Source organism: Amblyomma americanum, chromosome 7 (assembly GCF_052857255.1).
Source record: "Amblyomma americanum isolate KBUSLIRL-KWMA chromosome 7, ASM5285725v1, whole genome shotgun sequence".
Taxonomy (NCBI): Eukaryota; Metazoa; Arthropoda; class Arachnida; order Ixodida; family Ixodidae; genus Amblyomma; species Amblyomma americanum.
In genome coordinates this window covers 94,525,085-94,546,423 of record NC_135503.1, presented here as the reverse complement: position 1 = coordinate 94,546,423, position 21,339 = coordinate 94,525,085, and the positions used below count along the sequence as shown (strand labels likewise).

General features: G+C 47.6%; 1 protein-coding gene across 2 annotated transcripts in view; it reads left to right on the top strand.

Annotated features, from left to right (window-relative positions):
• Window positions 1–21,339, top strand: part of LOC144099417 (uncharacterized) — a 119,300-nt gene that overhangs the window by 45,247 nt on the left and 52,714 nt on the right. For both annotated transcript variants that reach the window (XM_077632708.1, XM_077632707.1), the window contains 5 exons: window positions 7,861–8,062; window positions 8,751–8,854; window positions 11,521–11,723; window positions 13,873–14,041; window positions 17,851–18,126. In XM_077632708.1, coding sequence (XP_077488834.1) covers window positions 7,861–8,062; window positions 8,751–8,854; window positions 11,521–11,723; window positions 13,873–14,041; window positions 17,851–18,126 — 954 coding nt within the window. The remainder of the gene's footprint in view (window positions 1–7,860; window positions 8,063–8,750; window positions 8,855–11,520; window positions 11,724–13,872; window positions 14,042–17,850; window positions 18,127–21,339) is intronic.

Sequence of the window (21,339 nt, the reverse complement as noted above, 5' to 3'; positions counted from 1 at the left end):
TTGCTACAGCTCTAGTCCGACCCTCATATGTTATAGGGTGGTAGGCTAAACCGCAACATTTATAGACACTGGACATGTCACTCGAGCAGTGAGAATACAACTGACCAGCGTTACCTTGGAAAGATGAGTGCCCATCCAGCTGGTGCGTTCATCGGCCAAGGTCACTGGGGTCTTGCACTAATATTCCGACCGCTAAAAGCTCAGTCGACACCTTTTTCCGTAATCAAATGTTTTCCTCCTCTGTATGCTGTCCGGCTACCGGCAGCCGATACGGCCACTAGACTTCCCCCGTACTCCTCAACACAGTGCCTCCTCCCACTAGGAATTCACACTTAAATCGGCAACTGAACGAAGCACAGCACGCCGGCCGAATAGCCCGGCTTCGTAGAACACGCAAAGGCAGAGCGCGTCTTGAACACCTTGGGTACCCGCCATTCAACCACCCAGCATAGCATTTCCTAGTGCCCCTGGCGCCCACGATCCGTGAGAAGATAGAGGTGGAACCATTCCCTCCAAACATGGATCCTGATCATCACCGAGACAACAGACAGGTCAGAGTGCAGACGCCTACGCGCTCGCTTAGAAACGATTCGTCGACGTCCTAGATGACGCCTCCAGCTACTTTAACAAGTCGGTCATGTAAAAGATGCTCACGAACGAGGACGGCCCGTTCAAGCTCTGCCATCGTTTGCTTTGAATTCGAGCCGGTTGGCGGAAGAGGGGGTTATCGCTCTCGCCTTCTTGCAGGCTGTATCGTGCCCCCGTGATGACAGTACAGCAAAACCATGTCGCCACTGACTCCAAGGTTTCCTGTCGGGATTATACATACGGAACACTCACTTCCCATGTACAAAACATACTGAAGAACCATCTTAGTGTCGTGTACTATGAGTTGTTCATTTCTATTGCCCATTTTGACTTCATTTGGTTGTCTGTCATTGCTCACTGAGATATACACATGGTTGTCAAGTGAGTTGACTATTGGGCGCTTTGTGATCGGGCCTCACTATTGTTTGGTAATGGCCGCGATATGCGATGCATTGGCTGCATGTAGCAGCCAATCGTGAGATGCATCGCAGCGCTTTGTCACCACCAGGCGACTGGACCTTACCACTTCCTGTCATTGGCTGCTATATGCAGCCAATGGTGAAGTCGGTTCGTCAACCACCCAATGGCCAGGTCACTTCTCACAGAACCTTGAAAGCCACTAGTGTATCTGACTGTCGACTGAGAGGGAGCCCAATGGACGCGGAATGGACTATAGAAAATAGACAGCTTGCAGAATATGGCCCCTCATATCCGTTCACGTCACAATATACGTATCGTCCTGGCTCTAGCAGCGAGCAAGCACAGGCGCTCGACTGAGAATTTATAGGCCGGGCGGCAGGGGAAGGGCTATCGCACATCAACGACACATTACCTAAAGAGCCGATCCCATACTTGCACATCATCGATTAATTTAGACATTATGATGTAATCTACGGAGCCTCCATTCGTCTTTTTTTACAAGTGTAGCGCTTAAGAGACTCATGAAGCGAACAGATACAGGCCGTGATTTTGGTGCGGTATGCGCTACTGGGTCATACTCAAGAAAAAGCGCGGGTCTGTTTCCTAACTCTTGCTGCCGGCGCACGTGAAAGACAGCTTGATTCCGTCTAAAAAAAGTGGCAGTGTTCGAGCCGTTCTTGTTGAAAACCCTAGGATAAAACACACGTGCTCGACACCAGGATTTCGCCGCCGTTCTACTTTATGCGGTCGTGACTGACTGGCTGCTCTACGGCCACATGAAATGGTTAAACTATTAGAAGCTTGTGCCAGGAACGTTGTAATGCAATAAATGTTTGTCGAGAAGTTCGCTACCGCAATGCAGATGATGTTTCCATTGTAGGATATGTGACTATCAAACCATTTTGCCTTGGACTTTGTGCACATACCGACCGAGAAAATAAAAGTTTTACGAATGCTTCTTGAATAGAGTATAATAGTGGTATGCTATAAGAAAGGAACTCAGCTAAAAAAAGAATTAAATTAGCCAGCAGGCTGTTAGTCCTCACGTAGTCAAAATAGAGTTCTCTACGAACGAAATTTAATGCGCGCCTCTTTTGATGGTGATTGTGGTTCATGACAACTTCACTTTCTTTTTACTACTTCACAGATTCTGGAAGGTACAGACTAGGCAAGCAAAAAACTAGTGTTGCCACACCAAAATTGCCTGCACAGCACAGATCGGCTTTCAACGGTTAAAATGCGGGCCAGTATCGAAGACCATGTTGTGCACTCACCCTATCCATCGGCTGAGATTCCATGCTGCTCCTTCTACGATGCTGCCAAAAAAGCGCTTCTCAAGGATCCGGAGAAGCCGGCGCTGGTAAATATATGCCTTCTCTGAGTGTCCTGCATGTGAGAAAGGTGCGCGCGAATTTTCGCACAAAATTACAAATCAGCCGCACAGAACACGCTGTGTCGTCACTTCGTTGTCGATTGTGAAGATGCCAAAGATGCCTGCATTGGAGGAGAGCACTGAATGAACGTGTGCGTTTATATTCGTTTACAGTGTCGTGGGTTCCTTTAATGCTCCTTTAATTAGACTACGCGTTTTGTTTATCCCTACAGCTGCAAGTCGTGTTACGGCGTGAGCCTTTACACAAAAGCCCACTTCGAACTGTTGTCGAGTGCATGAAGCTCGTCCAAGGTCGTGGATTGAGGCGGCCGAGAAATAAAGATAACAAAGGGATGAGTGCCGATAGGAGAAAAAAATTATCTGTGGTTTAGCTTTGGTTAAATCTGGTAAGAAGCGAAAGAAAACTCCGACCCTGCGTCGCTGTTTTGACGCACCGCCTGAACTACTTTCTGCTGTTCCTTCCCCCCCCCCCCCACCAGTAGCACTCTTCCGTCGTTTCTCGACGAGTGTCGAAAGTTCTTCTGTCTCTAAGGCACGGCGTTTCTTCCTAGTCTCATTGAAACGTTGAAGCTTCGCTTTCCGGCGCGCTATCACGACAGGATACATGTTCTTCTTCCTCCATCGCAAAACCGGTTTTTACCCCGACCGGCTCGTCCTTGGTATGTATACACAGCTCTCCATTGACGTCACAGACGGTGGCTGCACCCCCGTTATCATGTAGAGTATCTATATACATGATTCCTGAGCCTGTTTACTGAAATTCTTTTTACATGACGTCAACGTCATATAGCATCGCAAGTTGTCCCAGCTCTTCAAACTTCGACCTTGACCTCGGAGAGATTTGGGGAGTGGCCCACCATCTTGGTTTGGCATATATGTGCCACCATGACGTACGTCATAAACGGTCATAAACGGAACTGCACTAACCTCTTGAAAACCTGGCGTAGTGAAGCTTTCGCTTCAAAAAGGGAAGAAGCAGGCAGAGAAAATCGAGGGACCGCGTTGCTCACAGAGATAGTGAAAGAAGGAATAAACGTATTGATGCCGTCCGCCGCTCGTAAACAGAGCATTGAAGGCCACCGGTCTCGTGAGTCGGTCTAATCGCTTCTGTGCGTTGAGAGCGTAGGGAGCGTCAGAGTGAAGTAGCCACCTCCGCCGCCCCTCGCCGAATGTTCAACTGGGTCGTTGGAAAGTTTAGACAAACGTTTGCTTCCTTGCTGGATACATCGGTCCGCTTATACTAGATTGAGTCACTGCAGAGCACTCGGATGTTCTCACAATTGCTTATTCCCGGCTTGCTGTCGAACTGTCTGGCAAGTTTGATGTCGCAGTGAAATAGCGTGTAGCCCAGTGGTCCGGCAGCTGTATGAGCCCGTACAGCCGCCTTCTAACCCTTTTCTTGTTTCTGGAAACTGGTTAGTCTTCAAACAATTTTATTTCCAATAAATTTTTGATAGCACCTGTCGGGTGCTCAGCCACATCGCATGCGAACGTAGCCGGAAGAAAACGGCCGCCGCGGTTATGTGCGTTTAGGCGCGGGCGATTGGGCGCGCCCAAGAAACAGCCGGCGCTTTGTGTTCCTATATGTGCGCTTGCCTCTCAGCGGCGACGGACGAGAGACACCGCTCCCCCCACCGCACCCCCCCCCCCCGAACAGCAGTTATGGGGGCATTATCCGATAAGTCCAAGGTCTGCGTGGCAGCCTCCGTAACGACGGGAACCAGCTCAAGATGCCTTCCCAGAGAGCTGACCGAAGGGAGCAGCGGGGAAGCAAGGACGAGGGAGAGCGAGCTGGAAAGGAGGTCCGAGAAGAGAGGAGAGACGGGCAAGAAGGACTGGACAGACGGGTCGTGGATGCCGAGACGAGAGGCCGCATCCTGACGGCAGAGTGGTGTCACCGCAATTGTGAATAGGTGTGAATAAATTAGGCACTGTATAATCGGAATGTTCGGTGTGGTCTGGCTGAATCGGGATGAGAGGAAAACAAAATAGAGGAGGAAGGAAGGAACCTGCCTGTTGCGCGGCCGGCTCTGTAACGACGGGAACCAGCTCAAGATGCATTCACAAGGAGCCGACCGAAGGGGGGGGAGGAACCTGCCTTAATGGCGCAGTCGACAGGATCTCCCAACAGTAAGCGGACCGGCCATGGGACTCATCAAGGCGGCAACAAAGGACCCAGGGCTGAGCGACCATCTCGGGCGCGGACCAGCAGGCCAAGCCATCGCCTACAGTGATGCAGGTTGGTGTCTTGTAGGTTCGTCCGCTGGGCACTGTGACAGTCGTGTGAGCGGGGAGGACCGGAACAGACGAGTAGGAGGTAGGCAGACGGAGCTGGCTGCGAACGCCTAGGTAGCACGCGTCAGCAGAGGGTCAGTGTTGTCTTTCGCCGATGAGATGGCGCTGTTGAAATTAAAATTGAAAATTTCAGAAGTAGAATTGGCAACTGAAATATTGCGCTATGAGAGAGAGGTCGGGGAGGCGGTGGACGGTGTAATACAAGAGGGGGTACGTCCGGAGAATGGGGTGGGCATCGCGGAGCATTTCGAAGTAGGCCAGAGAGCGGTAGAGGCAATCCGCAGACCGGAAGGCTCGAGTGGCGGCACTGAGGTCGCAATTGTGAGAGAGGAGGAAGACCAGAGAGCGATACTGGAAAGCTCGAGTGGTGACAAGGCGGCCGCGATCGAGAAACAGGAGGCAGGTGTCAACGTGTCAGAGGAACGCTCTGATGATTTGAGGGAAACTGATGAAAAGTTTGGCAGTGGAACTCTCTGTGCTGAAGCAAGCAGGCTAGTATCCGGGGATTATGCGGTCATCGAGGATATCAGACCTCCGGAGCGGTGGGAAGGGGAAACCGCCGTGTCAGAAGCAGTGACTGCACTAAAGGAAGATAGTGACAACAAAGAGGAGCGCGCAGACGCAGCTGCGGCTTTAACGGTCACCGCAGTAGACCAGACCGCTAGCGCTGATGCTGAAAGAGGGTACCGCAGGCATACAAGTGCCCCAGAGAGCGAAAAGGCCAGGCGCAAGCAAACTGGCGGCGCTACGTCGAGGGAGGCTGTCGAACGGGCGAGAGTCGGCGCTCATAATGCGGTAGCAGGGGAAGTTTTGCTTGACAGTGGAGGCAAGATTGCGGGCCGACCGTGTGTGCAAATGGCGTTGCGGGAGTCGCAACAAATGAAAACGACGCGACTGGCGAATGAGCCTGAGTGAGAAAGTCACCAGGGTGGCGGAAAGACTCAGCTGCGGCGGAAAGACTCAGCGGGGTTAAAGGGGTAACGCTGTTCCCTAGTCCTTTGTTTTAATGGTGTCGTAGTGCCCGGGGGAGGATCGCGGGACACCAGCCGCGCGCGGTTGTGGTGTGAAGTGTGATGCGTTCCGTGGAGGCACGCATCTCAGTGGCGGTGGAGGTGTCGGGCATCGCATGCGAACGAAGCCGGAAGAAACGGCCGCCGCGGTTATGTGCGTGTACGCGCGGGCGATTCTGCGCGCCCAAGAAGCAGCCGGCGCTTTGTGTTCCTATGTGTGCGCGACGAGAGACCCCACCCCCCTCCCCCGAACAGCAGTTATGGGGGCATCATCCGATAAGTCCAAGGTCTGCGCAGACGCCTCCGTTACGACGGGAACCAGCTCAAGATGCCTTCCCAGAGAGCTGACCGAAGGGAGCAGCGGGGAAGCAAGGACGAGGGAGAGCGAGTTGGAAAGGAGGACGGGGAAGAGAAGAGAGACGGGCAAGAAGGACTGGATAGACGGGTCGTGGATGCCGAGACGAGAGGCCGCACCCCGACGGCAGAGTGGTGTCATTGCACTTGTGAATAGGTGTGAATAAATTAGGCACTGTGTAATTGGTGTGCTCTGGCTGAATCGGGAGGAGAGGAAAACAAAAAAGAGGAGGGAGGAAGGAACCTGCCTGTCTGTACCTCGTTACTACCTTATAACGGCGTGCGCTTAGTATATGTGATTTAACATCTCAGAGATGCGCATCAGCTATTAGAGACAGCGCTTTGTAGGACTCTATGTATAAGTGTACTATGAGGGGCCTTGCATTGTCCAGTGATATGGCAAAGAACGAAGCGTGTTCACAATCTGCCTTCTCCAGAATACGGCAACCGAGGTCGAGATTTAATCCGCGCCCTTTGGTTGAGCAGTTTAATTCCTTATCCACTGCGGCACCACGGCGGGACAGTGTTAGTCATCGACTTTAGTGCAACTGTCACAGTTGTTATAGTAACAGTGTCGTGGTTTAACTGAGGTCAGGCACAAGGAGGCAAATTGAAAAATAAACCGACTATTAAGACCAATTTGAATCGCTCAAACAACGATGCTTGCGGCAGCGATGTCGACCCATATGATTGAAGTTAGTTGTCAGGAAAAATGACGGAGCCTCACGACACGCTCTGTTTAACCACAGATGGTCGGGAGCGAGCACACGCCTTCTTGGAAGGTCTCCAACCCTGTAGAATAACACCTGCATGATCGGCATCCTTCGCGAAGGAACGACTTGCGTCGCTAGAACCCGCCAAGGATTCCTCTTTCCGTTTGCTGGAGTCGAGCCTGATAGCACTACGTATGTGTGGTGATAGAAAGGAAAACTAGTTATGAAACTAAACAAAACGCTTCAATGCAATGCTTAGATTGCGAGGATTTACTACCGAATCATCAGCAATGCTGCATACACGTTATAGTGAAGATCGACACAGGCAGCCATTTGGTTCCTCAGCGATTACATCTGAAGAGGCGTACAAAGCATTCAAAAAGTACCGCTTTAAAAGGTCTCAACATTGAAATACGAAAATACATCGTTTTTACTTTAAATACCTGAAGCTGATTTTTCTCTTGTATGCACGGATATCTGCGTATTTGCCCATAAATAAGTCAGCCTTCCTATATGTGCTCTTGCCAATGCGTCAGATGTGATCTTTTTGAAGCAGTAATGACGTACATCACGAGCTAAAGCAGATGCTGCCAGTAGTATGAGCAGTTGCTGCTTTTTCTTCCTTTTCTTTTTCTCAGTACATGTAGCTGTCGAGAGCGTGCAGCCTCCACTGCGACAAGTAGCAAGTCATTGAAAACGTATTAGATGAGTTGTCGAGAAGAGAAACGGTAGTAGGACAGGGATATGTGTTACCCATTATGAAGGCTTCGCACTTGAACAGACACCTGCTTTTACTGCACATCTAGAGAGATTGTTGAGCTAGTGTCATGGTTGTCAAGATTTTTTTTCAATTCATTATTATGTATTAATATCTTTCGTGGTTATTCGCTTAGACTTCATCGCCGACGGTAGGGTAGAAAGTTGTGTTCCTGGATTTAGCACGGAAAGCAATGCGAAGTGAAGTAGAACAGCCAAGATAAGCAGTCGTAAAGAAAATGTCAGCTGAATCTGCAATTTTGTGGCATCGGAAAGTTTCGCTACGTCCGAGCACGACAGCTTCAACACAAATGGGAAAACCGAAACGCAGGCGGATGGAGCCGTCATGGTGACGCGCAGAGAGCTCTTCGTGCTCATGCAACGCTACGCCGTCGGATTCCAGAAGCAAGGCCTGGCGCCTGGCCACAGGGTGTGCGTCCACCTCGGCAACAGCGTCGAGAACTTCATCGCAATGTGGGCGTGTGTTTTCGCAGGGGCAAGCGTCATGCTGTCGAAAACGTCACTAACAGAACGTAAGTCAAATGCGTTCAAGACTTTGTAAAGAAGTACTTTTTCTTTTTCAGCATCTACCATTTCACCCGTGTATTCGCGATGCCAGTTTTCACATGTTGTTTATAAAGCTTTTGGCGTTTTACATAAAACAATGCCCAAGCCGATGCGTTTCCCAAAACTTGTTGGGAAACCTTTTACAATGGCTGCCTCAAAACAACCTTCAAACCTAGCTGTGAAGACAACTGTGTCCGCTCTACCGCTTGCAATAAAGGCAGCAACTGCGTTAAGCGTGTTTACAATTGTCAACACGGAATGTCGCTTCCGCTTGAACTGAATTAGTAGGCGAGGCTTTGAAGAATACCATTGCTAAACACCCATTCTTACTCCTCGTCGGGCGGCATTCATGTATATCCACGGCACTACCAGAGTCCGTTAAAGCATTGAAGGACTCTGTTACTGCTGAGCATGTGCGGCTGTAGCACCGCGTCCTGCGCAGAAACGTCCGCAAGCTTTAAAAATTTCCTCTGTGAAAATTTTCTTTGCCCTTTCATTTCGAGAAATTTTAAACAACTCCGCCATAATTTGTAATCCATTTGCATAGTACACGCGAAGGCTATTTATATGTCTTAGCCATCAATGTCGTAAGGCTGTGATGATGTGTGTGAAGCTCTTACCAATATTTTTTTTTTCATTTTATGGCGCGTCAAGGCGAGTTACGCTACCAGCTCAGTGACAGCGAAAGCACGCACATCTTGACCGAGCCAGCATTTGCAGAGAAGATTGCCAAGGCAGCAATGTCGTTAGACATAAAGGTATGTTAACACAATTCTTAATGACACTGACGGTAAGTTCCTTTGCCAAAAAAGCGACGCAGATGACTACGATTCAAGAAATTGTTACTTTGAGCCACCATGTGGCAGTAAAAAAAGCTGGATAGTGTACATAGCTCGCCCCGCCGCGGTGGCTCAGTGGTTAGGGCGCTCGACTACTGATCCGGAGTTCCCGGGTTCGAACCCGACCCCGGCGGCTGCGTTTTTATGGAGGAAAAATGCTAAGGCACCCGTGTGCTGTGCGATGTCAGTGCACGTTAAAGATCCCTAGGTGGTCGCAATAATTCCGGAGCCCTCCCCTACGGCACCTCTTCTTCCTTTCTTCTTTCACTCCCTCGTTTATCCCTTCCCTTACGGCACGGTTCAGGTGTCCAACGATATACGAGGCAAATACTGCGCCATTTCCTCCCCCCAAAAACAAATTCTTCTTATTATTATTACTACATAGCTCATTTTTCTGCGTCTCAAATGTAGAGCACTGACAGCTATTAAATTCTTCTGCTTGTAAGAGTTGACATATTTGTCTGTGCAAACTTTCCACCCGCGTTTTCTCAAGTAATCTTAGATCTGTCTATTTTTGCGCACTTACAGAAGGGACCATATTATTATAAGCTGCTCATTTTTCCGTTGTCAAGCTGGCGTCCATTGCGTCCTTTTTTAATAGTAACTCTGTTTTCCCCGCGGCTTTCAAGTGTCTGTGGCAAGTGACAGGGCCATTGGGTGGTTGGCGACTGACCATTGCCTGCATATAGCAGCCAGTGGCCTCAGTGGCCGGGTGCGGTCACCCGCTGTTCAAAGAGCGCTGCGACGCACATCACCATAGCATGCATATTGCATCCAACCTCAGCCGTTGTTAAGGCACTGTCGCCAACCAACCAATGGCCGGGTTGCTTGCCACACACGCGCTTAAGCCGCCGGTATATCTGAGTGACTACCAACTGCGCACCGAATGGACGCAAATTGGACAATGGAAAATGTACAGCGTACAAAGTTCGACCTCTGCCACCAGTTGTTCCATAACTGTCTTGTTATAACACTAACCTCAACAGTGCTGAGCCCTATTTTGTGGAGTCGAATTAAAACTTCTTTACTAATCGTGATTAATGTTCCTATGCACACCCTAAGCGTTTTTCAAGGACACGAGGCGGTTATTTCTGTTGCCGTATTCATTTTTCCAGTAGTCATTCCCACGCCGCATCAACTCTAACTCAAATTGTCTAAAAAGAATTTGTGAACACTCAGATCCAGAACAAACTGGAAGAGTAAAGTTGTTCCAAGCAGGCGTAAGACTTCCCGATCTAAGCAGTCGCCTGAACAATGGGCGGATAACGAATGTCCGCCCTCGCGCACAGGGTAGACGCTATAGACGCGCCTATGAGGACTCATATCATGCCGATGTTCCGTCTGTCTTTATATGTACACAGTAATTTCAGGTACCTATATACCGACATTTTAGTAAGGCGTTGCTTGCAGTCTTAGAGCTTCAAACACCAGCAGTAGAAGGAGACCGAGGGAGTGAAAGCAGAATATTGTAATTAAAGAACGACCGAGTTTATGTTTCCTCCGTAAAGGATAGCTTTATTAATCTACTATAATAAATGTATATATATACACACTATGTGAAAATAATCGATTGCTTCAGTGCAGTCGAACTAGTAGACACATTTTGCGGTTTCGCGCTTACGTACGTCCCTGAAGTCTCCATTTTGGGAGGCGGCCCACCTGCCCACCGCGTCGTGGGCAATTTGCTAGGTCTGTACACATGGTAGGTCTTCACCTGGGCGAAGGCCTTCAGTGTAAAGGCCTTCCATAAATACTGCAAGGGGAAAGGCCTTCTGGTAAAGGCTTTTATGGTGAAGACATTCGTGATAAATGCCTTCCGGGTAAAGATGATGGTGATGATGAATTTTTTTATGGGAAAGGGCTTCTGAGGCCAAAGAGCGCCATGGCACAATATATTTTCGGGTACGCAAGGCAGGGTCACAGGCGCATTTCACAATAAATTCACCCTAAAGAAACTGAGCACCAGACCAGGAGAAGCTTCCATTGTATCATCGGTGTGTACCCGGCCGCAACGGATATCGAACACCGCACCTCACGCATGCGAGATGGATTCTCCGACCACTTTCTTTCGGGTAAATACCTTTAGGATAAAGGTCTTTAGATCAAATGCCTTGTGGCCAAAGTATTTACTGCTACTACACGATATTACGTGTTCAGCCGTGCTAAACTAACTGTCTGAGTTTTTTGAACATATATGTAATTTACATCCAGAGTTTATAAAGGAAACATTGCACGTAACCCTTGTATTCATTCTAATTCTCCGGACCGAAAGCATCTGCTGACTTTCGATAAAACTTCCCGTTTGCGAGATTCCGGTGCTTTTTTTATGAACCCACAGAAAAGGCACTACAGCGTGAATCAATAACGTGAACAAGTTTCCATCAAGTTTTTGTAGTTTAATTTTCAGAACTTTTCTCAACCAATAACGTCGAACTCTCGCGATATATACAACAGAGTTTTGACTTCTCATCTATTTCTTTATTGAGGACGACACATTAGAGAAAGAAGCCTTCAAAAAGGAGGTGAGAGCCGGCTATCCGGTCATTTCTCTCTCATCAGTCAACTAGAGCTCATCCCACGTACAGGGCTTTTTCGCCACGGGTCCAGCGGAAGGCTTCGTGTCGACGGCTGCATTTCGAGACTTGGACGAAGCTTCATTCCGAGAGGTGCCTATCCCTGACCCACGAGACTGCATACTTGGAATCTGCTACACGTCTGGTACTACGGACCTCCCCAAAGGTGTCGTCATCACACACTACGGCGTTGTGGCCAACATGGTCACTGCAGGGTGAGTGTGTAGACTCTTTTGAACGCTTGGGGACGATGCAAGGCAGCGCTGTGCGTAATAGAAAAAAACGTCGAAAAAGGCCTCAACGGAATTAGCAGCGCGCAAAAAAGAGTCTGCTCAACACTGTCCTCCACAGCTCGCAATCGTCTAACAACCTTCTGGGAAAGGCACAGAAAACTGAGTAACGAGAGATGTCGAAACATAAATAAATATGAAAGTATAAACAGAAGCTGACGGCTGTTTCATAATTGACGTGAGTTTACAGTAGCCTGTACGACCTGCTAAAACAAATAAAGAGCCGCTTTCATCAACGACGCTAGGCACGAATATATTATCCTTTACAGAATAAGCGCCAAATACCTCAGGATAGGTGTTAGTTGCTGCTTGAAAAGATGTCAGATAGCATTTCATTCAGGCTGATTCAAAAAGCGTGCCCAACTCTACGATTCCTCGCGTAACATTTGACAAAGGACCTGAAAATTATCTAACTCTTATATCTACTATGCACGATGAGATCAACAGCAATTTCTTGAATTACTGCACTGCACATTGCTCATGAAATTGCTGTTACTAAAGAAAAACAGGAAGATTTGAAGGTTTGTACAAACGAAATGACATAATCAGAAGTGCGCAATAGAGTTAGTGTAATAAGAGGTCCCAAATTAAAACTGCCAGGGGGTCTCCCGTGAGGAATACGTGATCATAAGTAAAGAACTTTTGCAGACATGAGCTAGAAGAAATATATCTAAATTGAAACCATTCAGCACAAATTGCTGCATTGAATAAGTTATACTATAGCAAAAAGTCGGAGAATCTTTCAATATAAAAATGGCATAAAACGGCAAAGGCACGAGAGTATGGTAGAAGAAGACAAAATCATAAAATACTGAAGGGCTATGTATGGACGGAGACATAAGAAAAAGGAAAAGGAGGCAAATCGAAATATTGCAAATGAGGAACAATTCTGAACGTTTACTGAAGCAGTGAGAGACTTAATAATGAGAGTAAGAGAGCCTAAGGTATGGCTTGAGGTTGATTAAGGTGTTAACAGGTAGCTCTTTATTAAGGTGGGGAATGCAGTCTGCGAACACGCTGGTTTGGTTTCTAGTGCTAACGAATTCCAAACATTTTTGGCAGAAAAAAGCAGTTTGTTTAGCATAGTTAGTTCTCACTTCTGGTAGTAGCATATTGTGTTCTTCAAATTACTGGGCATTGGCATTATTAGCTCGGAAATATGCGCAGAAACCGAGAAGCTGATTATTATCATTAAGGGCGCGGCAATTTAGAAGGCGTAGTCTGCGGTTAAGGAGGCATCCTAACTGCAGAATGTTAACGGAGTAAATAGGTGACGTAGGAGCTGGTTGTGGTGATAAAAGAAACATAGCAACGCTCTTGATTGTGAATAAGAGAAATGCATGAAAAATGATATGAATAGGTATTACCCACGATGATGTGCAATAGTGAAGGCGACTGTTATTGAAAACGTAATACATGTCTAAGAAAATTGAGCGTTGAAAGCAATATCTCGTTTTTCTTAACACCATGATGCGAAAAAAAAATTTCGCTGATGAATGTGGTGTGTGCAAATAAATTTTAGATTGCAATCAAAGTGAGGCGAAGAAATGTAGTGGATTCGGAGGCACGAATGATATCTCCGAGATTAACATGTGAGCTCGTGGTAGCTTGTTTTGATGGGGGCGGAATGTCGTGAAAGTGGTTTTTGTGGGGTCAAGTTGTTGCAAGTTACTTTTGCCCCATGAAAAATATTCTGAATGTCCATGTTTATTCTCTCTATAGGCGCATTAAATTCTTACCCTTAGAGAGAATTTTCCTATCATCCGCACAAAGTATACGTGTTGTGTTTCACCAAATGGATAATTACTGTATCAAAAATGCATCAGTGGAAATCTAAATGCGCAACAAGTGCACCAGTGAACGAGGACATAGACATTTATGAGTAAGGCAACAACCTATACATATATATATATATGCGCTTTTTGGTGCAAACAAAGTGCCTTTCACGAATACTTGCAAGTGTAGCTGGGTAAAATTATTTATTGCCCCTATGCCCTTCAAATGCTCGTTTTTGAAGCGACGGCTGGTGTAATTTGATGAAATACCTTGCTCAGGACTTTTGGTGGTTTCGCAGGCCCTGCTTTAGCTGGGACGAGTCTGATGTGGCTCTTTCCGCGATGCCACTCATGCACAGTTCGGGCATTCTCATCATCACTTTCGGCGTTCTTCTGGGCACAACTATTGCCATGGAGTCCCTTGGCGCCAGCCTGCAACGAGTCAACGAGCTCATCACAAAGTATAAGGTGCTGCGGCCGCCGACCTGTTTAAAAGTTTTTTCCACAATTATTTATTTTGTGAATTTATATGCGCAGATCCGTAAGCGCAGAGAGAATTATTCCAGTAATGTGCATTTCTGAAACTCGTCATGATATTTGAAAAGATTATATGAAGAAAAGTGGGGTCGGAGCAACGTATGCATCTGATTTAAGAGCATATACGGGCGGGCTGTCTTCCCAGAAACAAAAAAATAAATGTCGAATCCACGGTGGGCTCCCATAAAGGAACAAGGCGTCATTCCGGAAACTTGCAGAGTGAAACACCTTGACCTCGTGGTAGTACTGATTGCTCCCGCGAGCTATGTCAAAATGAGTCATAGCTCAACCTCACAATTTTCTGTGAACAATTACACTCGCTGCATATCTCAACGTCTCTTGTGAGTTCTCGCTGTGTCGTTTCTGAATCCATCGATCAGCAAGCTGTGCATCGTTCTCCAAATTTTACTTCCTTACACTCAGTTTGATCCTTCTGCGATGAGAAATGCGCAGTTTTCCCGTGAATATAGTGGTTGCTTTCTGTGATGCACTATCAAATTCGTTCAATGTGCTCCTGTAAAGTTGGTAACATTTGGTTTGTAACTGTATTCGCTCTCATTGCTCTGAAAATTTTCACACCTGTTAAGATGTTTGGTAGCCCATATGCACAAAGTATGTCTGAGTATCATGTTTTGGCTTTCTCGTTTTGTTCTAATTAAATCGTGTGCACGACTGTTCGTGATACATGGGAGGTCTGAGATAAGTAATTAACGAACTATGTCAACGAAGGTTAGCCAAAACTATCTGAGGGAATAATGCTACTGTGCGGGTGGCTGTTGAAAAAGCTAAAGATTTGGTTGTCATCATCGTGCTCTACTGCTTAGTAAGACAATGAATGTGTCTGGTATGTCAGGACACCCGCAAATATCTGCAAATAAACCCAGTGGGTTGTTTGTGAGCTGATAGTCGTGTTTGGTCAGTCGATATAGTTAGCGATGTGGCTATCTACATTGATTTTTGTGCTCCACTGCTAAAACACCCGATCTCAGATTCTTCCGACGTTTGTCTGTTCAAAGCCTATGGCAGGTGGATGGAAGGTAGCCCACTCGACATGGTGGACAGGTGCAAGTCTTCCCACTGGTTTGTGGTCGACATGCCTGCAGGTTTAATGGTAATGAATGCAAAACTTTATGGCGACACAATTTACGGCGGCGAGTGGACTTTCGAACCTGCGGCGGGGGGAACGAATCAGCTTCACTGCCCACTGCATTGCACAACTACGTCAACGGCACTTGAATTCTTTATGTCCTATATCACTGCTGCAGTGGAAACTCTTTCGCGTTTAACCGCCAGTCTCTTGCTCTGTGCTTTAGATGTCGTCTTCCCCAACTTCCATCTATGCGCAGTGGATCCAGAACACACCGCTCTCTAACTGTGCTCTAAACTGAACCTGCAAGCGAAACGGAAGCGAAAACCGAAGTGCGTGCAAAGCTAGTTCGTATTTGACCTAACCAGGCTAAATCATCCGTGATTTTTTATGCGCCATTTTTGCCTCGGAACTACAACAACTCTATAAGGGTGCGCTCGTATGAAATAGCACATCTTTAAGTAAGTCACGCTACAAACCATAAATATGTTCGCGGTACTACAAAGCTCCGGAAAGGAATACACTGCAACGCATCTTTTACTTGAAGGAAAAAGACATTTCATGTGTTCAGGATGTAAAAAATATTGTCCTGAACCAACATGCCTGAATTTAATCCCTGGACTGCGCAATGAGTATTTTCACATGCTCCACACGCCTCACTAGTTCAGTTCACAAATGATGTTTTCCACGTTGATTTGCGAAGCTATTGACTAAAATACTAAACGCCTTATATAGTGCTTTCGGTACAAAGGCGCGTGGATTAGTTTTACGCAGGGAAGAGTTACCGTAGCCGAGAGGTGGTAAGGTAATTTTATTGGAGAGGATTTATGCACCGAAGTGGGATCTGGGATATAGCGGACACTGTAAAAAAGGGCTGTGGATTAGTATTTACCGCCTGCGGTTCATTAATAGGCACTGACATCGCACATCACGCGGGTGTTTTTGATTTATTTCGCCTGCATCGAAATACGGCTGGCATGGCGAGCACAGAACCCGTGACCATGGTATCAGCAGCTGAACGCCAAATCTACTGAGCCGCTGGGGAATGAGATAGGAAAAGTAAACTGCATAAGGCAGTCATTAAATTTGTTTCCTTCAATGGAGATCGCCGCCCATAGCGTAGATTTGTTCCGGGGGTGAAAAAACTGATGATGCATTTTAATGGCGCAAGCGCAGCTTCGCCGAAGAGTATCATACAAGATATTTTTGTTGACAAAAGGTGGTGTCAACGACCAATTCTAAAAACAATTCTCCCCGAAGAAGCACAGCATCAGGCGAGGGGCAAGCTTGTACTCATTGTATCACTGGCGGGTACCCGGCGCCATTGGGGATCAAACCCAAGCGCCTCCCGCATCATAGTTGGATGCCCAAATAGGCTAAAAGTGCGTTAAGAAAGGCTAGAAGTTCGTGTTTTTCACGGTTAACGCGACTGCGTTAAGGCTCATGTTCTCCAGAATATCTAGCGTCGTCTTCGTTGGCGCTGTGATCGAAAATATCTCTGGATAAGCAACCTAGGTGGACTACGTAGGTCACGTGACATCATGGAGTCATCCCAACCTACCAATCCAGATTGTGAGCAAACTGACAACCGTAGCAGGCGGGAGTTAAATTACAGATTTGACGCGAGAAGTTTCTAGGCATGAGCAACCTGTGTCACACAAGCCCCACCGATGGCAGCAGTCGCCATAGCAAGGCAGTGCCGCATCGCTTAACCGCTGCACCATTCCCCATGTTGTGGTATAAGGACTCCCAGGGATCTATGAAAGAGAAACCCTTTAACGATATCGATTAATGTTCATAAAGTGGACCTTAATTATCCCCTCCAATTTTTAATGCATATTTTTGAAAGAGTGGATGTTTATTTGGAAGCAATCGTTCCTGAATGCAAAATCCTCCTCCAATCGTCGTCGCCTAATGATACTAGACCAACTGAGAAAAATTTCATGTAGATCACACGCTCATCATATACATTTAAACCATACATAAGCAACCCTCAACGTTCGAGCACCTGTATATTATGAATCGTAATTAACATCAATTGCTATAGGCTGTTGGTGGCCATTATTGCTTATGAAAGACTACGTGTCATGCGCCTTTACTAAGGTAGCTTCCCTCAGCTAAACTAAGATATCAATATACCAAAACACTTACGTGATGTTAGTAGAAGATTAAATCTATTTAAACACGACTGATTGCGTCCTAGGATGTAAACCAAAACGAGTCTTAATTAGACTTTAAATGAGAAGAGAGATCTTTTCAACACCCTAGAAAAAATATTCCCCGTTCCTTCCTTCTTAGGCCAAATATAACTTGCATTTCCGATCGCCTCCCTTTTCCCACTTATTCTTTCTGCCACCCCTCACGCACAACCGCAGCTGAAAACATGGGGACATTTGCTTCGTGGTTCGAGTAGTTTGTTCCCCCTGCATGTTATCAATTTCGCGTTTCTATAGTGGCACTCTTTTCTCCTGTTCGAGCAAACGATCGGCACTGCAACTACGACTGACGCTTCGGAAAGATTTCTCTAAATATAATAAGCTCGTTTCTCTTTGGCATTCCTGGGCCTCCTCAGTTATCGTTTCTCATCGCGATATCTGCATTTCACTTTCATAGATTGGTACTTGTGAGCCTGACATGTCATCTTTCATTCTAGGTGACATCTCTGACTCTACTTTCTGCGCACTTAGCCTCATTGGTGGCAGAAATGCAGAAGACCGGAATCCGCCTAGCAGGCGTGCGGCGCATCGGCACCGGCGGCAGCATGCTCACGGAGAGCAGCCGTAAGAGCTCGCAGGCCGTGTTCCCTGACTTGGAGTGCGTGGTAAACGGGTACGCCTTGACCGAGTCTATGGGTTTCCTCTGCTCTCCCTCCATCCACGCTGCCGGTGGGACCGACGTCGGCTTTCCCGCTCCGCGGACGCAGATCAAGGTAAGCTCCCGGGAAGGCCTAACAGCGAGAAGTGTGCTTTTTCATACGCTTGTTTCTTCTCTACAAGTTGCGGAGGAGTCTATGACACCCCAATAGCTACATCCAAATGCTTTTACCCCGTGTACACAGAACACGGTACTACCGAACATAGCAGCTGGCCGGATGAGCACTGAATCGCTTGTCATCTAGCGCATTCTTTGATGGGAATTAGACATTATTCCGTCAAAACAGAATTCATCCCACTCAGAACGGGACTACTTATTACTTCATTCAAGGAGCCCATACTAGGTGTTGAGAAGGAACCTCTGGGATTTTGTTTATTATTTATTTATTTAATTTTCTTTCTCTCCAGAGAAAATGGAGCAGCAGCTGAAGGCACATGGCTTGACAGGGGCTTCTGCCTCATATAGCAACTTTCGGCATTCAGTGCACACTTGTCACAAAAATAATGTGTACAATGTTTACACACATACACATACATTTGTGGTCGAACCAAAAATAAGCATAATGTTACAAATGTATGTAATAAGTGCGAAAACACTACTTACAATAAAGTTTATGCATCTGCACATAAAATACCGATATACCTAAATATACATACAGCTTGTAAAGGATAATACAAGGAGTTTATATTTTCGCTGCCCAGAAACGATAACAGACAACGGCATTATGACAACGAAACGGGTTTGCTCAGCAAAACAAGATTTCACACATTTATTAAGCACGGGTTGTTGACATTAAACCTCGCCCTCTACGGTATTTAGCAAGTAAGGAACATGGAAGTGGAGGCTCTGACTTCCATACTTCTTTTTGGTGACCGGTATTCTTCTTTTTTTGCTCATGGTGTACTTTGATTTAAGAAGATCGGTTGTACTGTTGTGCCATTTATTCTTATTAATATTGTCACCGATAAACGGTCGAAGCACAGACCAGGTTTAACAAGACTTGCTGGGCGAGAAAGTCAGCAGGGCGCTCGAGTGCGAAAGATGACATTCCTCTAGCCCCTAGAATGCTCAAGGCATGACAATTCCAAGCTAAAATAGTTCGGCCGCGGTATGGCGCCACTTCATAGATTGGTACTGTGGCATTACTCCCCGTCTCATAAGGGAACGACTCGGTGCCGCAGCAATGAGAAGCAGGAAGACAATGGACGCCGCATTTGTCTGGGGCTGGTGTAGACGTGTCTGAAGCGCTAGCGGGCGTGGAACGGCTTCATCCGAGCAACATGAAGAACTTCGGAGGTCGGCCGTCTAGAGGAGCGAACTGTTCCCTGGGGAGAACTTCATAGATCACCTCACTGACTTGGCGGAGTACCTAGTAGGGGCCAAAATATCGGCGCAGGAGCTTTCGGAGTGCCCACGCATGCGGATTGGGCTCCAAACCCAGACTTGTTCTCCGGGATGGTAACTAACAGCTCTGTGGCGGATGTTATAGCGGCAAGCGTCATAGGCTGGCTGGTGCCGGATGCGCTGTCGGGCGAGTTGGCGGGCGGCCTCGGCGTGACGAACGAATTGGGCAGCACCCATAACAGATGAGGTGCTACTAGTCGGGAGCAACATGGCGTCCAGCATGGTTGTGGCTTCGCGACCATGCACTAAACGAAATGGAGTGAAGTGCATCGTTTCTTGTAGAGCAGTATTATAAGCAAATGTGAAGTAAGAGAGTATGGTGTCCCAGTTCCGTTGGTCGAAGTCCACATACATGGAAATCATGTCGGCGATCGTCTTGTTGAGCCGTTCGGTGAGTCCGTTCGTTTGGAGGTAGTAAGCGGTTGTTTTGCGGTGACTTGTGCCACTAAGGCGCATAACCTCCTGCGTAAGTACCCGCCGCGGTGGCTCAGTGGTTAGGGCGCTCGACTACTGATCCGGAGTTCCCGGGTTCGAACCCGACCGTGGCCGCTGCGCTTTTATGGAGGAAAAACGCTAAGGCGCCCGTGTGCTGTGCGATGTCAGTGCACGGTAAATATCCCCACGTGGTCGAAATTATCCCGGAGCCCTCCACTACGTCACCTCTTTCTTCCTTTCTTCCTTCACTTCCTCCTTTCCCCTTTCTTTATGGCACGGTTCAGGTGTCCAATGATATATTAGACATACTGCGCCATTTCCTTTCCCCAAAAAACCAATTAAAAAATAAGGGTCGAGGTGACCGCCGTTCCCCTGTCAGTTACAACAATGATGGGTGCACCGTGATGAAGCACAATATTTTGAGCGAAAAAGTTCGCAGTTTCGTCAGCGGTACCACGAGGGAGAGCTTTAGTTTCACATTACCGGCTGAGGTTGTCGGTGGCGACCACAATGTAGCGGTTACCCAGCGAGAACTCCGTAAATGGGCCGAGCAAGTCTATGCCTACTTGGTGGAAGGCGACTTGAGGCAGATCAATAGGCTGCAGTAGGCCGGCTGGCGTAGTCGGCGGCGTCTAGCGACGCTGGCCCTCGCGGCAAGTTCGGACGTAATGCTGGAAATTGCAGCGACCCTGGGCCAGCAGTACTTTTGGCGTATCCGCGCCAACGTGCGGGAAAAACCCATGTGATAAGAAGATGGGTCATCATAGCATGCCTGCAGGACTTCGTCGTGCGAGGACGCAGGTACGACGAGCAGATCGGCAGCTTCCCGCGGGTTGTAGTTTTTGTTATGCAGAACTTCATGGCACAAACAGAATGACGACAGTGCACGTGAAAAGATTCGCGGGGATGACTCAGCGCTTCCTTCAAGATACTCAATGAGAGGCCGTAGTTTGCCGTCATCTCTTTGGTGTTGAGCGAGGACGGACGTGGAGATGGCGCTGAGAAAGACAGAATCGGCGTTAGCATCAGCTCGGTTGTCCTCGATAGGAGGACGAGACAGACAGTCGGCAACACTGTGCTTCCTACCGGACTTATAAACGATTGTGACAACGAACTCTTGAAGGCGAAGACTCCAGCGTGTAAGCCGCCCCGAGGGATCTTTGAGGTTCGCCAGCCAACGCAACGAATGGTGATCGCTGACGACTCTAAAAGGGCGGCGATATAAATACGGGCGGTGAGCGGTGACGGTGACGGTGAAGGTGACGGTGAGCCTGACCACAAGCGGCACAAGAGTTATCCACCGGAAAGTTTCGGTAGCAATAAGAGCTTAGAGCATCCGAGGTGCCAGTCTGGTGGATACGTCCGCGGACATTGCGTCCCCGGCACGCACAGCAGCCACTTCGTACCCTGTAGCTAAAAACACCACTGT